Source organism: Panthera leo, chromosome E2 (assembly GCF_018350215.1).
Source record: "Panthera leo isolate Ple1 chromosome E2, P.leo_Ple1_pat1.1, whole genome shotgun sequence".
Lineage (NCBI taxonomy): Eukaryota > Metazoa > Chordata > Mammalia > Carnivora > Felidae > Panthera > Panthera leo.
The window spans coordinates 33,462,637-33,479,458 of NC_056693.1; the positions used below are offsets into that span (position 1 = coordinate 33,462,637).

At 40.9% G+C, this 16,822-nt stretch overlaps 1 protein-coding gene across 1 annotated transcript in view; it reads right to left on the minus strand.

Moving 5' to 3' along the window:
* BBS2 (Bardet-Biedl syndrome 2) overlaps nucleotides 1–16,822 on the minus strand; it is a 33,029-nt gene that overhangs the window by 6,627 nt on the left and 9,580 nt on the right. The window contains exons 3-15 of the mRNA XM_042918756.1: nucleotides 15,648–15,773; nucleotides 15,321–15,383; nucleotides 14,444–14,521; nucleotides 11,041–11,145; nucleotides 10,870–10,956; nucleotides 7,732–7,867; nucleotides 7,347–7,486; nucleotides 6,079–6,220; nucleotides 5,820–5,991; nucleotides 5,053–5,182; nucleotides 3,587–3,718; nucleotides 2,727–2,864; nucleotides 1,726–1,838 (exon numbers count right to left, since the gene is read on the minus strand). Of these exons, the coding sequence (XP_042774690.1) occupies nucleotides 1,726–1,838; nucleotides 2,727–2,864; nucleotides 3,587–3,718; nucleotides 5,053–5,182; nucleotides 5,820–5,991; nucleotides 6,079–6,220; nucleotides 7,347–7,486; nucleotides 7,732–7,867; nucleotides 10,870–10,956; nucleotides 11,041–11,145; nucleotides 14,444–14,521; nucleotides 15,321–15,383; nucleotides 15,648–15,773 (1,562 nt within the window). The remainder of the gene's footprint in view (nucleotides 1–1,725; nucleotides 1,839–2,726; nucleotides 2,865–3,586; nucleotides 3,719–5,052; nucleotides 5,183–5,819; nucleotides 5,992–6,078; nucleotides 6,221–7,346; nucleotides 7,487–7,731; nucleotides 7,868–10,869; nucleotides 10,957–11,040; nucleotides 11,146–14,443; nucleotides 14,522–15,320; nucleotides 15,384–15,647; nucleotides 15,774–16,822) is intronic.

Below are 16,822 nucleotides of genomic sequence, written 5' to 3' on the forward strand. Positions count from 1 at the left end.
AAAAGAATAAGCAACATGTGGATTAAAAGAGACTTAATTTTTTTAAAATTTTTTTAATGTTTATTTGTTTTGGAGAGGCAGAGAGAGACAGAGCGTGAGCGGGGGAGGGGCAGAGAGAGACAGAAATACAGAATCTGAAGCAGGCTCCAGGCTCTGAACTGTCAGCACAGAGCCCGATGCAGGGCTCGAACCCACAAACCCCAAGATCACGACCTGAGCCGAAGTCAGACACTTAACCGACTGAGCCACCCAGGTGCCCCTAAAAGAGACTTAATCTTTGGTCTTTGTTTGAACAAACCAATTTAAAACATACACACGCGCGCACGCGCGCTCACGTGCGACAACTGGGGAAATTAAACACTGACTAGGTTATTTTGTGATATTAAGAAATTATTTTACAGGGTGCTTGGGTGGCTCAATCAGTTAAGCATCCAACTTCGGCTCAGGTCATGATCTCATGGTCTGTGAGTTCGAGCCCCGCATCTGGCTCTCTCTCAGAAATAAATAAAACATTAAAACAAAATAAAACAAGAAAAAAGAAATTATTTTACATTTTTCTAAATGTGATAATGGTATTGTGGTTAGTGTTTTTCAAAGGCTCACTGTCTGAAATATTTATGGCCGAAAGGATATGATGTTTGGAATTGGCTTCAAGATAGTGCAGTGCATGGGAGAGGAAGAAGGTGAGCGCAGCCATAAAGCAGGATGGGCCAGGGGGTGACCAGGACCGAAGCCAGGTGGCAGGGGTATAGGAAATCACTGTATTACCTCATCTACTTTTGTACGTGTCTGAAACTTTCAACAATGTTAATTCTTTTAAAAATCACTTACTTCTGAGCAACACCATTTTAACGTATGCCGATGATTCAGGCCTTTCAGGAAAAAGCCTAAGCGGCACCCTGGGTGAACCCTTGCCTCTAATGTACACAAACTTCATCCATCCCTGGTGTCTTACTCTATCTACCTCAGTACTTTTAGTGCCGAGAAAAATTCTGCAAGAAGCTAGACCTGCACATCTTTGTGTTGTTTTTTTTTTAACTGTTTTATTGTAAAATGTAAAACACATTCGGAATAGTTCACACAACAAATGTTTGTTAACCAGGTCCGGAAACAGAACATTGCCGCAACCCGGAAGCTTCCCGATGGGCTCTTTCTGAACACAGTCCCTCCTCCCCTGACAGAAAATACTGTCTTATGTGGTAATGTCTTCGCTACGTTTCCTTACATCTTCTTCACCTATGTATGCTTCCCACATGATACACTTTTCAGTGTTGTCTGTTTCCAAAGTACATAAAAGGAAGCATTTTGTACACGTTCTTTTGATTCTTACTTCTTTCAATTTCCCTTATGCCTGTAAGATTTGTCCATGTTGTCATATGTCATGGAGACAGATGCCATATTTCATGGTACGACTATATTATAATTTAGCCATCACATTGTTGATGCTACTTTGTGGACTGTTTCCACTTTGGGATTCTTATGAGCAATGCCTCAGGAACATTCTCGTACAAACATCCTGGTGTATATGCGCAGAAGTGTTTCTAGGTTATAAACCGGGAGTAGAATTCCCGGGTCACAGGGAATACACATATTCAACTTCACTGATGATGCCAAGTTATTTTTCAAAGTCACTGTACCAGTGTGCACTCCTACCAGCAGCATTTGAGAGCTGTTACTCCGTATTGCTGACATTTTTAAACTCGTACCTGTCAGGTAAATACTCACATGTCCCTCATCAGACGCGCATCCTCAGCTCGGACCAGCAAACTTCGGATCAGGTTAGAATTATCGGCCATCTCCGCACTGAGCTTCTGATGCACTGAATGGTATTCATCCACCTGGAGACCACGAACACTCAGGAATGAAAAAGACCTCACAGACTCCTTGAAAATTAGTCAGATTGAGAAGACACTATCTGCCACACACAGAGGCCCTTCTCTCTACCCTGTTCACCTACACCATCTCGACTCTCCCCCACGGTTTCACCTCACCAATGAATTATCAGTCTATACCACCTCCCGCACTCAAGATGACACTCCATCTGGACCTCTCCACCGGGAGCCCTAGCAACATGCATATTAACATTTGAGAGATCTGGGGTGAGAATGCGGTTATAACTGAGGACCAGTCACTATCCTTTTTTCTTTTTTTTCTTTTGGATTTGGGTTGTTGGAAAGCACTAAACCAAAGAGCAAGGTGAATACAAGAGATAAGATGAGTGGCTAGCAAAGGAAAAGGTTAATATGACGTTTGTTTAACTGTAAACCAAACAAAGAAAGCAGGGTGGTCAGAAGCTAAACCCCTCACCTTTATAAAAGAAACCCTTTAGCTAGTGGGCCCTCTCAAACTAATTCAACTGTAACAATTTTCAAAAATTCTTTAGAACATGGCTATCCAGGGGCGCCTGGGTGGCTCAGTCGGTTAAGCGTCCGACTTCGGCTCAGGTCACGATCTCGTGGTCCGTGAGTTCGAGCCCCGTGTCGGGCTCTGTGCTGACAGCTCAGAGCCTGGAGCCTGTTTCAGATTCTGTGTCTCCCTCTCTCTGACCCTCCCCCGTTCATGCTCTGTCTCTCTGTCTCAAAAATAAATAAACGTTTAAAAAAAAAAAAAGAACATGGCTATCCTGTAACATACACACATTTGTGGTATCTCTCATCTTCCGAGACACATTTCAAATGTCATGAGACTACCACGTTCTCACAAATGCAGCCGCCGGGTGCCCTCACCTTAATTAGCACCTTTCGTAACTCCTCAAAGTAAACCGGGAAATCTGCTTCTACCTGAAGGTCTTCAATAGCAAAAAATGATGCCATCGACTGGATGATGTCACCAGCCAAGTCGATATCATCAGTATTTACGGTGATCTATCCAGGGGAAAATAAGAGACAAGCTTAGCATCTTCAGATATTAAAGAGAAACTTAGCGGGGCGCCTGGGTGGCACAGTCGGTTAAGCGTCCGACTTCAGCCAGGTCACGATCTCGCGGTCTGTGAGTTCGAGCCCCGCGTCAGGCTCTGGGCTGATGGCTCGGAGCCTGGAGCCTGTTTCCGATTCTGTGTCTCCCTCTCTCTCTGCCCCTCCCCCGTTCATGCTCTGTCTCTCTCTGTCCCAAAAATAAATTAAAAACGTTGAAAAAAAAAAATTTTTTAAGAGAAACTTAGCTAAAACACTACCTGAATTTCCCCACATTCAACACATTTATTGAACCTAAATTTATATGGGGTGATGAATCAGATAGGTGTTAGCCCTGAAGGAAATTATAAATTTTAGCAGCAGGCTAAAAGATCAATCCTCTGGCCTTCTAAACTAAACAACAAAATCATTCAAACGTTGAAAATGTTTTTTGTTCACCTCCGTATCCCCAATCCTTCCCAAATTAGACAAGGAAGTGCTGAAGGGAAGGGTGGAGGAAGACAGAAAACCACCTTCTAGATTATACCCCAGTGTCTAAAACGATTGACACTTTTAACACTAACAGACTACGTTGAAACATGCAGTTTTACAACCTTGATATCGCCACCCACCTCACTTTGCACTGAATGGTAAACATTACATAGGAAATCTATGCCTGTGACAGTAAACGTTACCTCTCCACTAAGCTTGATTTTTATATACAGCTGGCCACCATTCCGTAAGGACGTGAAACACACTTGAAATGGAGCATTTTGAATGTTAGTGTCTTCTGGTAACAGAAAGTTCTGGTTGAGCCATATAACAACCTTAAAAATGAATAGGATGAAATGAACTTTCATTTTTAAAGTACAGTCATTCTTAAGAATTACCTTTCTTTCTAGATTTACTGCTTGTTTAAAAAACAATTATACTTCACACCCCCTCCCACCAAGAAAACACTAATCACACTCCTTTTTCCCACCTCATACATGATCTTAAGTAACATTCATAATTATGTTTGGCCCCACAGCATGCATGACTTTACAGCATTTTCAGTGTAGACATAATCTTATATGGATTGTAGAAACAACTGGGTATGGTGCTAAGCCTGTTTACACTGTAGCTCTTCTGTGGCTACACTCTTGATGAGGTAGTCTGCTTAAAACTATTCCATTCTATCCTTTAAAAAAAAAAGGTAAATGAAGTACGCATGCACACACACAGCACAGACACAGAGATACAGCCACATAAGTAAAAAATAAGTTTTAATATTCATAACAATAATGGTGAGCAGCAGCATGTAAAATGCAGCGGTATTCCTTCACCAGCTGAGGTTATGCATAACCCTAATATAAAAGTGCATCCTAGCTCTGTAGTCTTAGTGGCCAAAACCAGAAGTTGACAATTCATCCGTTAAACACATTTATGTAACTTTTTGTCATAGTAAGATCATCAGACTAAAACCAGGAAATAACCATCTTAAACTTATATAGCCTTCATTTATTATTTTTGAAAGATTTCAAATTAGGGAAGTAAAGGTCATGGGAACCTTGACCACATAAGAACCTAAGAATCTACGTGACTAAAAAGCCTCCCTCAGATTTCCGGAGTCCAGCCGAGGTTAAAGGCCACTGGCATTAGTCCTTTACACTTTACAAGGTACTGTCACACCAAATATGTGATCTGCAGGGCCCCCTGTGAGGTGGGACTAGCCTCACTTAGAGATAAGGGAACTGAGGCTCAGACTGGTGAGGGCTGACAGCACTAAGAAAATCACTAAAATTTAACTAGTTAAGGTAGCATCTGAATCCAGAATGTTCTCAGCTCAAACTCCCACCCTCTTTCCAATTCGAAGCAGGTTCCTCCTGAAACACTGGGTCAGGACAAGTACACCAAGGCCATGACACCAATTAAAAGCTGGTAAGAATTTATCTGCAACTAAAGACTGCTCACGTAAATAAGGTGGTGTATTTTTTCAAAGTGAGAGAAGAGATTTTCGCAGTGTTTTGGTCACAGGTTATAAGCCAACACCAAACTCACCTGCCTCTTTCATGTCGTAATTACTGCTACCAAATAACTCATTCATGCAATTTCCCCTTCTAAGAAACATCCAAAGGATGCCGAAGGGGCAACAATATTGAAAGAAAAAAGTCAGACTCACCCTCTGTGCCCGTTCCGCAAGGATAAAGTTGACATAGCTGAGTGGCTCGGTGGCAGAGTGGGGGGCAGTCAGCGCATACATGGAGAAGCGGGGGAGCTGTCTTGTCAATTCAAATACGTGAAACTGGGTGCTGTGGTCAACCAAAGCAACACAAGATGAGAAATGTGCTGCATGGAATATTACTTCAAAATGCAAGGCCCAGATAACAACTATAAAATCACTAACTGGGTCATTGAGTTGTTATTCATGGGTTTTACTGAAGGGAAAAAAAAACCCAAAAAACTTGACAATCAAGTACTACGGTGATGGGGTTTGGGATCAGAGACAACATGAGTCTTATACATATATACATACGCGCACCAAGGGTTTAAAACACCCTAAAAGAAATGTGAAATGGCTTTTATCTTCCACAAATGTAGCGATATTCCTTCACTAGCTGAGGTTATACATAACCCTAATATGAAAGTGCATCCTGACTCTGTAGTCTTAGTGGCCAAAACCAGAAGTTGAAAATTCATCAGTTAAACATATTTTTGTAACTTTTGTCGTTATAAGATCACCAGACTAAAACCAGGAAACAACCATCTTAAAGTTACATAGCCTTCATGTTTTATCTTTGAAAGATTTCAAATTAGGGAAGAAAAGGTCATGGGAAATCTTGGTTAGGTGGGTAGAATCATCAAAATGGCGCCCCCAAAATCCACGGCATGGTAGGAAATCCACCCATCTTGCCTCCCTCTAAGTGCTGGCTGGAAACAAAGGGTCACCTGCTTCTGTAACCCACGAAGGTTTTCAAGTGCAGATCCACAGGGACATCTTTGGGAGGTGTGACTGGGATGCGGATGGAGCTGGAAAGGCTGTGAATGCTGGGGTGTACCACGTGGCTTTCACCCAGGAAGATTCCCTCGGCAAAAATCAACACTGCTCGGATGATGGTGTCTGCCGGGAAGAGAGAAAACGGCAGTTCCAGAACCACTCCCAGGAGGCACAGGCGTCCACAGGTGCCAGCTCCAAGTAATTCCTTACCGTTAGAGGTGGAAATGCACAGTTCCACGTGAGCAGGCTGGGTCTCATGCCCCAGACTGACTGAGAGGGCGGTGTGCAGCTTGGTGTTGGCTGGGATGACGCCCCGAGGCCCGTCAGCCTCGTTCAGTGGACTCAATTCAGCCTACGAAACATCCGACTTCCGACTCAGTCACCGAAACAGTGAACTAATGTCAATTTTAAATCATATGGTTATTTGGCTTCAAAAACTAACTCCCTGGGGTGCCAGGGTGGCTCAATTGGTTAAGTGCCCAACTCTTGATCTGGGCTTAGGTCATGATCTCACACTTCGTGGGATGGAGGCCCCTATGGGGCTCTAAGCTGATAGTGCAGAGCCTACTTGAGATTCCCTCTCTCTCTCTCTCTCTCTCTCTCTCTCTGTGCTCCTCCCCCACTTGCATGCTCTCTCAAAACAAATAAATAAAAACTTTTAAAAAAAGACCAACTCCCAATCATCTGATATTAATCCCATTCTTTAGAATCCAGAGGACTCACCTCCTTGGCACTCCCTCACTCTACCCGGCCTCTTCCCAAGGAAAAATACCCCATCCTTTCCTGTGGGTAGGGCCCGCTGGTCCCCACCGTGCCTTTCACAAGTTTTTTTGGTGTTGTTCTTTTAAAGTAGCAAAACAAGTTCACTTAGTGTAATAAATTCAAATACAGTCACACATGACAGGACAAATTAAAGTCTGGCTTCCTAGCTTATCTTCCAGCCAACTTGGTACACACACATGCACGCACGCACGCACACAAACACACACGTGGAAGCACACTCACAGAGGTTTGGCAGTTGTCACCTTTTTGTTATTTATTTTTGAAAAAGATGAGAGATATTCTGTACATACTGTTCTTGCACTCTTTCAGTCAGTAATGCCACAGATATCCTTCCATATCAGTCCGAGTACATACACCTGACTCTTCCAGGCTGCTGAACAGCCCCGAGCACACGCCCCACGACTGGTCAACATTTCTGTTGCTTCCAACCATTCACTGCCACAGACAGTGCTGCAGTAAAGGTCTTTGAGGGCTTGTGCAAGTATTTCTATAGTTTAGGTGCACGGCAGTGGGACTTCCAGATTCAAGGATACGCACCCTCTCAACTGTGACCCCAGCACAAAGGCTGAGGCCGTCCGTGCTTCCGCCAGTGGGCAGGAGGCAGTCCCGCTGGGCACATGCTATACTCCGTCTTCTTCCACATTTGCCATCCCCAACTTTTCACACGACATGTCCCCTTCAGCATGGGGGCCTACCTTGGCATTTTCCTCATAGTTACGGAGTTCCAGCAACAGATTCTGTTTTTTCTGACTCAGCTCTCGGACCAGGTCCTGCTCTATGCTGGTGTCCATGAGGTTGCCTCTCATCTCGGCTGTGCCTGGCAGGTAGCCCCGGACTGAACAAAAGAAAAAAAAAACCCTCACCAGATTGAGGAATACCCCAGCATAGCCAGGTCTACTTTCAAATCATCAGTTGTCTGATCTTAAAAACCAAAAACCTAAGTTCTCATCTCCTCAACTTGGTGAATTTATTAGGAGGAGAGGGTATCAATACAAACACTGTATACACGAATTTCCTGGCATTCTGACCCAATCAAATTGGAAACCTGGCTTTCTGAGGCTTTTTCCCATCCCAATTTACTTTCCCCATCCACGGAGCAGCAGATTAGCTGTGTGTGACCATCCATCCGGTAATCTCCCTCCAGCACACCAGCAACTGCAGAAGAAAAGTTGTCTTTAAAGATGACCTCCCCAGTTCGGTCACTTCTAGCATCGACCTAAAAATAAAGCAAGAACTTGAAAAATAGCTTATGCTGTAGCTTAAAACACACACACACACACACACACACACACAATTTTAAAGTTAAAGTCAGCTTTAAAGGTCAGCTAGTCTAGCAGTTTTTCAAGAGTGCTCCATGGAGCCCTGTGGCCTCTCAGGAGGCACCTTATGACCACTGGGGCCAAGGGGACAATAAGGGGACACAACCAGCTGTACTTTCTTCTTTTTAAATGAAAGCTGTTTCACATATTGGCCTTTATATAATATTTCATTTGGAGGAATGGGTTGGCAGTACATATCCACTTACTATCTGTGGGAACTTGGGAATGCCCCTTAACCATTCTGTGCTTGGTCTCCTCGTCTGGAGGTCAAGAACAAGCAGAACCTGAAGGAAATAACTGTACCTACACCCCACAGGGCTGGAATGAGGCCTAAAGAAGTTAACACACGTAAAGCACTTAGAACAGGGTCTGCACATAGACATATACAGGAAACATTAGTTCTATGTAAAAGCTTTGTCTTTATCGTGTATGTGTATAAAATATATCTACATCTAAAGTTTGAAAAACACCAAGCTAGCTTAACCTTCCATCATATAACCTTTTATAATAACCGATTTTAAGAGTCACTCTTCCAGGGCACCTCGGTGGCTCAGTCGGTTAAGCATCCAACTTCGGCTCAGGTCATGATCTCACGGCTCATAAGCTCTAGCCCCGCGTCGGGCTCTATGCTGACAGCTCAGAGCCTGGAACCTGCTTCAGATTCTGTGTCTCCCTGTCTCTATCTCTGCCCCTCCCCCACTCACACTCCAATATAAATAAACATTTAAAAAAAAAAGCCACTCTTCCACATAAAAACTATTGGGATGCCCTAGAGAGCCCTCCTATCCTGAGTCTCCTCTTCCCAAGAAAGGCAAATAAATAAATGATCAGAAAGCAATGCACCTGAAAAACAACAATGAAGGATAACTGCCTAAAATGTTGACTTTTGTTTCAAGCAAGAACACAAAATAAAAGGGTGGCTATAGAAAATCTCGTAGAGCGATCATTTCAAATAGCCAATGCCATTCACCATTTTTGTCTTTTCGCAAACATTCTTCTGGGCAAAACTTTGCAACAACAACAAAATAAAGTCATTTAGGTCATAGCTTACTACTAGCTCCTATCCCTTGCCTATGGAATGTCACATTCAAATATCCATGCTCTTAATAACACCAACATGTAAGCCTGAAAACTATCAATGCTAAAACCTGTGAAGCAATTTACCAAAGCCCTTAGCACATTAACCTAACCCTAGAATCCCCTGGCCAGCTTAGTCAGTGGAGCATGCAACTCTAGATCTCTGAGTCATGAGTCCAAGCCCCATGCTGGGTGTAGAGATTACTTTAAAAAATAAATAAATAACCCTCTCAGATTGAACTGAATTTGCTTCTGCATTTCCGCAATGTTTTACAAATAAGAGGGTTCATTGACTAACTAAGAAGCAAGGCTACAAATTAATATTTCTCTGGATGTTCTGCTCTTTTGCTTTATCCAACAGGGAGGTTTTGACCTGGGGGAGAGAATGGCCCTCCAAGCCCACAAATGACCTACAAAAGGTTAAAGTTAATTGACTGGCTGCAGTCATCTAGTATTTCTGCACCTGAATTCACATGCTGGGTCTGTATATTTCCTTTTGGCAGTGTAGATATTAGTTTTTCTACTTATATAATGAACTGTGTTCATTTTCTTATCTTTTTTTATGGTCTGGAAGAGATTATATCATAGAAATCCCTTAAAATTTTGAAAACATTTAACTCTAAAAACATCTAGGTCCAGAATCATATTTGAAGGAAACTTTTTTTTAAAAGGCAACTTTTGAAAACTTCTCAAGTCTAGTAGTTACTAATTCTTGAATTAATCATAATAATTTATATTCCCGCAGAACATGATCCAATACAAATAAGATGTTCGCATTTCTTTTTATTTTAATGTTTATTTGAAAGAGAGAGAGAGAGAGAGAGAGAGAGAGAGAGACAGCGAGCAAGCACGAGTGGAGGAGGGGCAGAGAGAGAGGGAGACACAGAATCTGAAGCAGGCTCCAGGCTCTGAACTGTCAGCATAGAGCCCGACGTGGGGCTCGAACTCACGAACCATAATATCATGACCTGAGCCAAAGTCGGATGCTCGACCGACTGAGCAACTTAGGCACCCCAAGATGTCACATTTCTTACTAAGGAACACGACAGTCTTCCCTTATAATTTTTATATGACCATACCAAAGGAAAATCAATTAAAGAAGCAGGAACCAACATAAGGGTCTCATAGAACTATTCTTCATGCAACACCAAAGGAAGGTTATAAGGAACTGGCCAAAGCAAAGACAAATCAGAGAAGAGAAGGCAGGAATTAGCTGATCTCCTTCAGGCAATCCAGCACTATCAGACAAGAAAGCTAGGGCAAATGGTACCCATGGAGATCTGGCAGCTACTTAGGCAGCTTCTAACAAGACAATCCTGACTTGCCAGAAGTCTGTAGAAAATACTGATTTGAACTTAAAAAAGGAAAGAAAGCAAAAATTTATTTTGAATTTCATAGCTGGAAAGACAATATGATATCATGATTCTTCCCACTAAGTCAAAGTTTTCAGTCAGTCTTAAAGTTTTATTACAGAAGAGCCCTACAACTCCTTTTTTTTTTTTTTTTTTTTTTTTTAGTAGCCTACACCTAGATCAACCTGATTAAATTGCTTCTCATTCCTTCAGGGAAGAGATTTAGAAATATCTTCCTGAAAATTTTCTCCCAAATAGGGCTTTAAAGACTAAAAGTCCACTCACTCACTCTGCAGTATTGACACTACACCAGGAAGAAAAAATGTACAAACATTATGAAGTTAAATCTGAAAAGTACAGCAAAGGGGGGCAAGTCCATATTTTCATGTTACTGACTCTGAGTCCTGCAGCAAATAGATCTCAGACAACCAGTCCTCTGAATTATACCTGAACTCTGTGCTTAGACTTACCTTCCCATTGGACCAGCCAGTTATCAGTTCACACACTCCATCAGAATTAAGGTCGAAAGCATGAATGCTCATGGCATGATTTTTGGACTGAAAAGGAATTTCAATAATTAGTGCAGAAGTCTCTCAATATGTCTAAAAGCCCTGAAATATTGGAGGCTGAATTATACTAACTTTAATTCTCCAGTATCGGGCTGTTTTGTCGTAAACTCCAACTGTGCCATTGGAAAGGGCATAACCAAATCGACTACCATACATGGAGCAGAGAGAGGTGATTATCTGCAAGAGATAACACACAAAAACACAACATCTTTTCATTAAAGTTCAATTCCATGTGGAGTATGGCTTTATAAAATCGCATGCCTTGCCACTGAGTATGTTAAAATTAGATTTAAATCTGTTAGAGGGGAATGTATTTCTCTTCTCTATGATCCATGTCATCTATTTCAGAGTTGGGTTATGAGAATTAAATAAACTCATAAAGTCTGTTATTTTAAATCAAACTTATGTGGCAAGTTTTGGTAAACTGTTTAAAAAAACACCAATAAAATTGAGCAATTGAGGATGAAATAGAGTATACAGGATATAGAAAATACACAACAGACATTGTTATACACACTAACTCAAAACGTTTTAATGATTGTTCCAGTTTCCTTAACTTACCATATCCTACAGTTTAAATTTTAAAGACTTGCCAGCGCACCTGGCTAGCTCCATGGGAGCATGTCACTCTTGCTTATCTCAGGGTCATGAGTTTGTGCCCCACAGTGGGCAGAGAGATCATGTAAATAATAAAAAAATAAAAATAAAAAATAAACAGACTTGTCGGGGCGCCTGGGTGGCTCAGTCCGTTAAGCGTCCGACTCTGGTGTTTGGCTCGGGTCACGATCTCACAGTTCATGAGTTTGAGCCCCGCATCCGGGCTCTGCACTGACGGTGCAGAGCCTGTATGGGATTGTCTCTCTGTTCCTCCCAGCTTGTGCTCTCTCTCTCCCTCTCAACAATAAATAAATTAACTTAAAAATAAAATAAAATAAAAAGACTTGTAAAACCCACAGTTGAATATCTTTCATGTACATGCTTTTCTATGACATAATTTCCTATTTGCTACAGATGAAAGATGTTTTTTAGAAGAAAACATTATCTTTTGAAAAGTACAAACCCAAGCACCTGGATTTGTGACTGTTGTGCTGTACAGAATGTGTACATCATACAGAAATATTTACAGGACTGTTTGGGGATTTAATATGCTTAAAAGGATAAAATTTTAGAGACTGAATAAAATTATCCTTTATTTAAAGTTAAAACCAAAACTTAATGATATCTCTGCTCCTGCAGATCCACTTTCTAATTCTGACACTAATACAAGAGATATTAAGAAATAAATTGTATAAAGCAGAGAATAGTTATATAATTTCCTCCACACCTACAGCTTTTCTACAAAACCACCCACTTCACTTAACTCTGAATACAAAGTGCTGTGTAGGACTCCAGAATTATTTCGCTCAAGGCATTCTTTTGGCAATACTCAGTACTATCCAACTGCCAAATGAATTATAATTTTGCTGATCCGCTAAACAGCGTTTGAGCTAAGAGCAAAATCCAACCGAAAGGGCAGGAAAATGGCCCTGAAATGAACAATTTTATAAAGTTCACATATTCATAACCTTAGCTCTATTTCATGTTCTCCTGTCCTTTTCTAGGATTTAGGAAAAAGGTGTTTCCAAAGAATGCACCTTCCTCACACGTAGCATTGACAATAAACAGAAATCCAACAAAATCTGAATGATTCCCACCCAACAGGAAAAGATTTACTACAAATTTGAATGAAAGAAAAACGATAATGCAAGACACAGCATCTACTGACAGGTGACTCTCAAGTTGGCTTTTTTGGGGGGGGGTGGGGGACGGTAGGAAGTGGCAAACCCCATTAAGAACCTAATGAAAGCTAAGGATTCTCTCTTCAAAAAAATCACACATTAAGCACATACACTTAAACAGAACCTCCTAACTTTCAATAGGGTCATTAATTTTCTCTACCTATAACTAGCAGTTTATAATTACAATAACTGTGAATATATGTTATTTTTTTTAAGTTTTTTTAAATGTTTTTATTTATTTTTGAGACAGAGAGAGACAGAGCATGAACGGGGAAGGGTCAGAGAGAGAGGGAGACACAGAATTCGAAGCAGGTTCCAGGCACTGAGCTGTCAGCACAGAGCCCAACACGGGGCTCGAACTCACGGAGTGTGAGATCATGACCTGAGCTGAAGTCGGACGCTTAACTGACTGAGTCACCCAGGTGCCCCAATAACTGTGAATATATAAAAAGTATAGTAGAACTAAGTAAAAATCTATGATCCTCACTATAAGATAAAGGTATATTAGCTAAACCAAGGATAACACTTTGTATATCAATATGCAAGTTTTGCTTTTTGGTCTTTTTTTGTAGTGGAACAGAAGCCCGACTTTCCTAGACAGCTTTTGTAAGTGGCAAGATGCAAAGACAAGTGGTCAAGATGGGCCCTGAGGCCAGTGCCTCAAGCTTTCTGATCTAGACCCAAACATGACCTGAATAAATTTTGCAGGATCCCAGCAAAATCTGACTACTAAGACTCCCTTCTGTTGTTTTTTTCTGCCTCTCTAGAACGTTCACAAGCCACTGCTCGTTTATCCTCTTCTCCTTCCTTTTTCAGAATATCCTAATTCGTTTTTCTGTTTCCATCTTGCCCAATCCTGGGGAACCAGCAGCATATAAATATCCTAAGAATGCCAAAACTACAACAGATAAGGGCGATCTGTAGACAAATGAAGTTTAAAGTTTTCAGAAACATCCCAGGTTCTATTCCATGAGCAATCCTAATCACGGAGAAACCCACGGGTTTCCAGTTCTCCAACATCTGATTTTAAGTTTACCTTAAAAAAATGTGCCTAAGAAGTACTTAATCTGAATGGAGAGGGAACGTTTTAAAACCTTCGTTTGTGTACTTCATTCAAGCCCATTTAATACACACGATGAGGAGGAGGCGGACAATCTTCAAATCCTGACCACACCACTTCGCAGCCATGTCTGTGTTTGAGTAATTGAACAAAGGAACTTAACACCAGTTTCCTCATCAGGAAAACAGAAATAATAATATCTTCCTACTAGGGCTGTTGTAGGATTAAATGGGTTAGTTTACCTAAAGCACTTAGAACAGTATTTGGCATATATTAGGTGCGCAATAAATGGTCACCATTATTAGTGTTCTTATTATTAATATGTATTAACTCATTAAAAGAAAGGCCTTTAAGTACTCAACAATTTTTCTCTATTTAATCAGTCTGTTCAAAACGTATCTTTTCTCTTCCCCAGCGGCCACCCCTGCCTCCCCCCAACTCTGAAAATATACCTTGATACAGGATTTTTAAGTGCGTCTTTCTCTGTAACATGCAGTTCTGTTCAATCTCCACAATTTTTACTTCAAAACTGTCTGGGTTGTGAGAAGATATCCCAGCACCCTTGTCAGATGTGACATTTCACTGTGCTGATCTATCTTGCCCACAGTTACCATGATTCTGAGGTGGCACTTCTTACCTCTGTTTCTGTCATTTCTGCTATAATCTCATCTTCTTTAAAAACTCGGATATCAAAATCCTCTGATCCGACAAGGAGCTGAAAAGAAAAAGAATCGTGCGTATTTAGTTCAACAAGCAAACACAGCAAAATTTCCATAAATGAAACAAAGAATGTGCACAGTACTTAAAACACTGCTCCTGCTACCCAAGATCTGCTCCCTATAATCTGGTAGTCAGGAAGGTTCCTTCTACTGCGAAAGTCAACACCTTCGGTTAGTGAAGAAAAGGTGGCCACTACAGACTATCCTTCCATGTGGGCTGCACATCCTTCCAGAATATGTTCTTCCACCAAGCACCTGAAAATGCTCCCCATTCTCTGCCCACAGATGGAAGCCCGGTTTCAAATGCCAGAGACCAGTATCCACGGACAAGAGACAGGTAAGCCGGTGCCCAGTACAGCACTTGGCTGGCTACTCAAGAAGCTAACTTCTAGAGTAACCATTAGAATACCTTCAAAGGCTAAGAGCCAATCTCTAAAACTTTCAGATTCCTGAAAAAGTCACAGTTGAAAACTACTTACAATTATGGTTTCAAAGCATCCGAAGGCAGCTGTAATTGTGAATATGGCTGTGGTCCCATCAAATGCTCTGCCCCCCCCCCCCCACCGCCCCGTCCTGTGTCTTTGCAACATTACGGCCTTGATCTTTACATCAGACAAATACAACTGATTCATTGTTCAAAAGAGAAAGACAAATGAGGCCAGTTGGCTTGTCATTTAGGCAACAGAGCACCAAAATCAACCAGAGAAGTGTTAACTTCTCTTAACCACTAATGTCACTGTCAAGGGGAAATTATTCAGCTGAGCACACAAGATAAGTATCTCCTCCTCCACACACCTCTTTCTTACCATCACCGTCAAAGTCACATAAGGCCAAGGAATGAACGTTATCTCCAGTAACCTGAAAATAAAACCAAAACTCATTAATATGCCATCTTTTTTCGCTTAATCCAAATGCATTAGCTACATGAAAGAGGATTATACAAACCACCAATGGGTGTTATTCAAATTACAAATGTTCTTTTTTTATGTACAGAATTAGAAAACATGTTTCTATTTTGTTTTTCTTATTCATTACAGCCAAGGGTAAAACAAACAAACAAAGCATAAAGAACATTAAGTGAAAATGTTTGGGAGGATTAAGAGAATGTTTTGTTCTGTATACCGTCCAAAAGAGATCATTTCCTTCGTGATCAAAACCCTGCAGAGCACAATTTCCACCAATAATCGCAAGAGGAGAGGAAATGTCCCCCAGTGTTCCCAGCACAATTGCATTGGCCCCATCTGCAACCTAAGAAGGAAAAAAAAGACATAAAATCTCAGATACACTGATGCACAGGCACAGTGGACATAAAATAGATCCTCATTTTTATTTGGACACTCAAATCCCTCTGTTGTCATTTGTGAGAAGCCACGTGGTCTCGTGAGAGGCAGCCCAGGACTGTCCATTGAGGACAGTCACTGTGGCTTATTTGTGCTTCTACCAGGATGAGCACAGATTCAGGATCAACTCAGGCCACTGGCCTCTCACACTAATCTGCTGCAATAAACTGCTACAAAATCCAAGGCTCTCTAGAACTACTAGTTCTAGGGGCCCAATTCTTGACAGAATCAAACTTACACCTTTAAAACACCCAAACTTTTGTAATCTATTTTAACCACTTTGCATGGAAATCTTTTTATTGCTTATTACCCAGTTCTCTTGCTACTAGTCCTTTTACTTGTAAAGTTACTAAGAATTCTGTACAAAGAGTAATAAACCATCCAGAATTAATAAATGTCCCAGACTTCTTGAATAAAGTATATAAGCATAATTTAACTTATTTTTAGAAAATTCAAGGAAATCTTTGGAAATACTGTTTATTATTAGGAAAACAGTCCTTATTTATATAACCTTTATGTAGGAAAACTATTTAAAAATTGGCTATAAAAGAAAGAAAACTTATTAGAAATCAAAACTGCTAAATGGCCAATAACTCAAAAGACAAAGTTAAAAGGTAAACAATAAACTGGGAAAAAATATCTACAATATATGAGCCAAAGGACTAATTGTTTTTTAAATGAGCTAATAAAAAGCAAATAAATAAGAAAAGGGTAAACACCCCAAGCCAAAAAAACAAACCAAACAAACCAAAAAGAAAACGAAAAAAACAAAAAAAAAACAAACAAAAAGGCAATTCACAAGAAATACTAATCACCACCAAACATGAAAATCCTCATTCTCACAATATATCATTTTTCATTTTTAAGATTAGAAAGATGAAAAATAACAAGATTATCCATTGTTGGTTGGGGTGTGATAAGACAGACACTCTCATATTCTGAGGGGAAGGTGGAAAA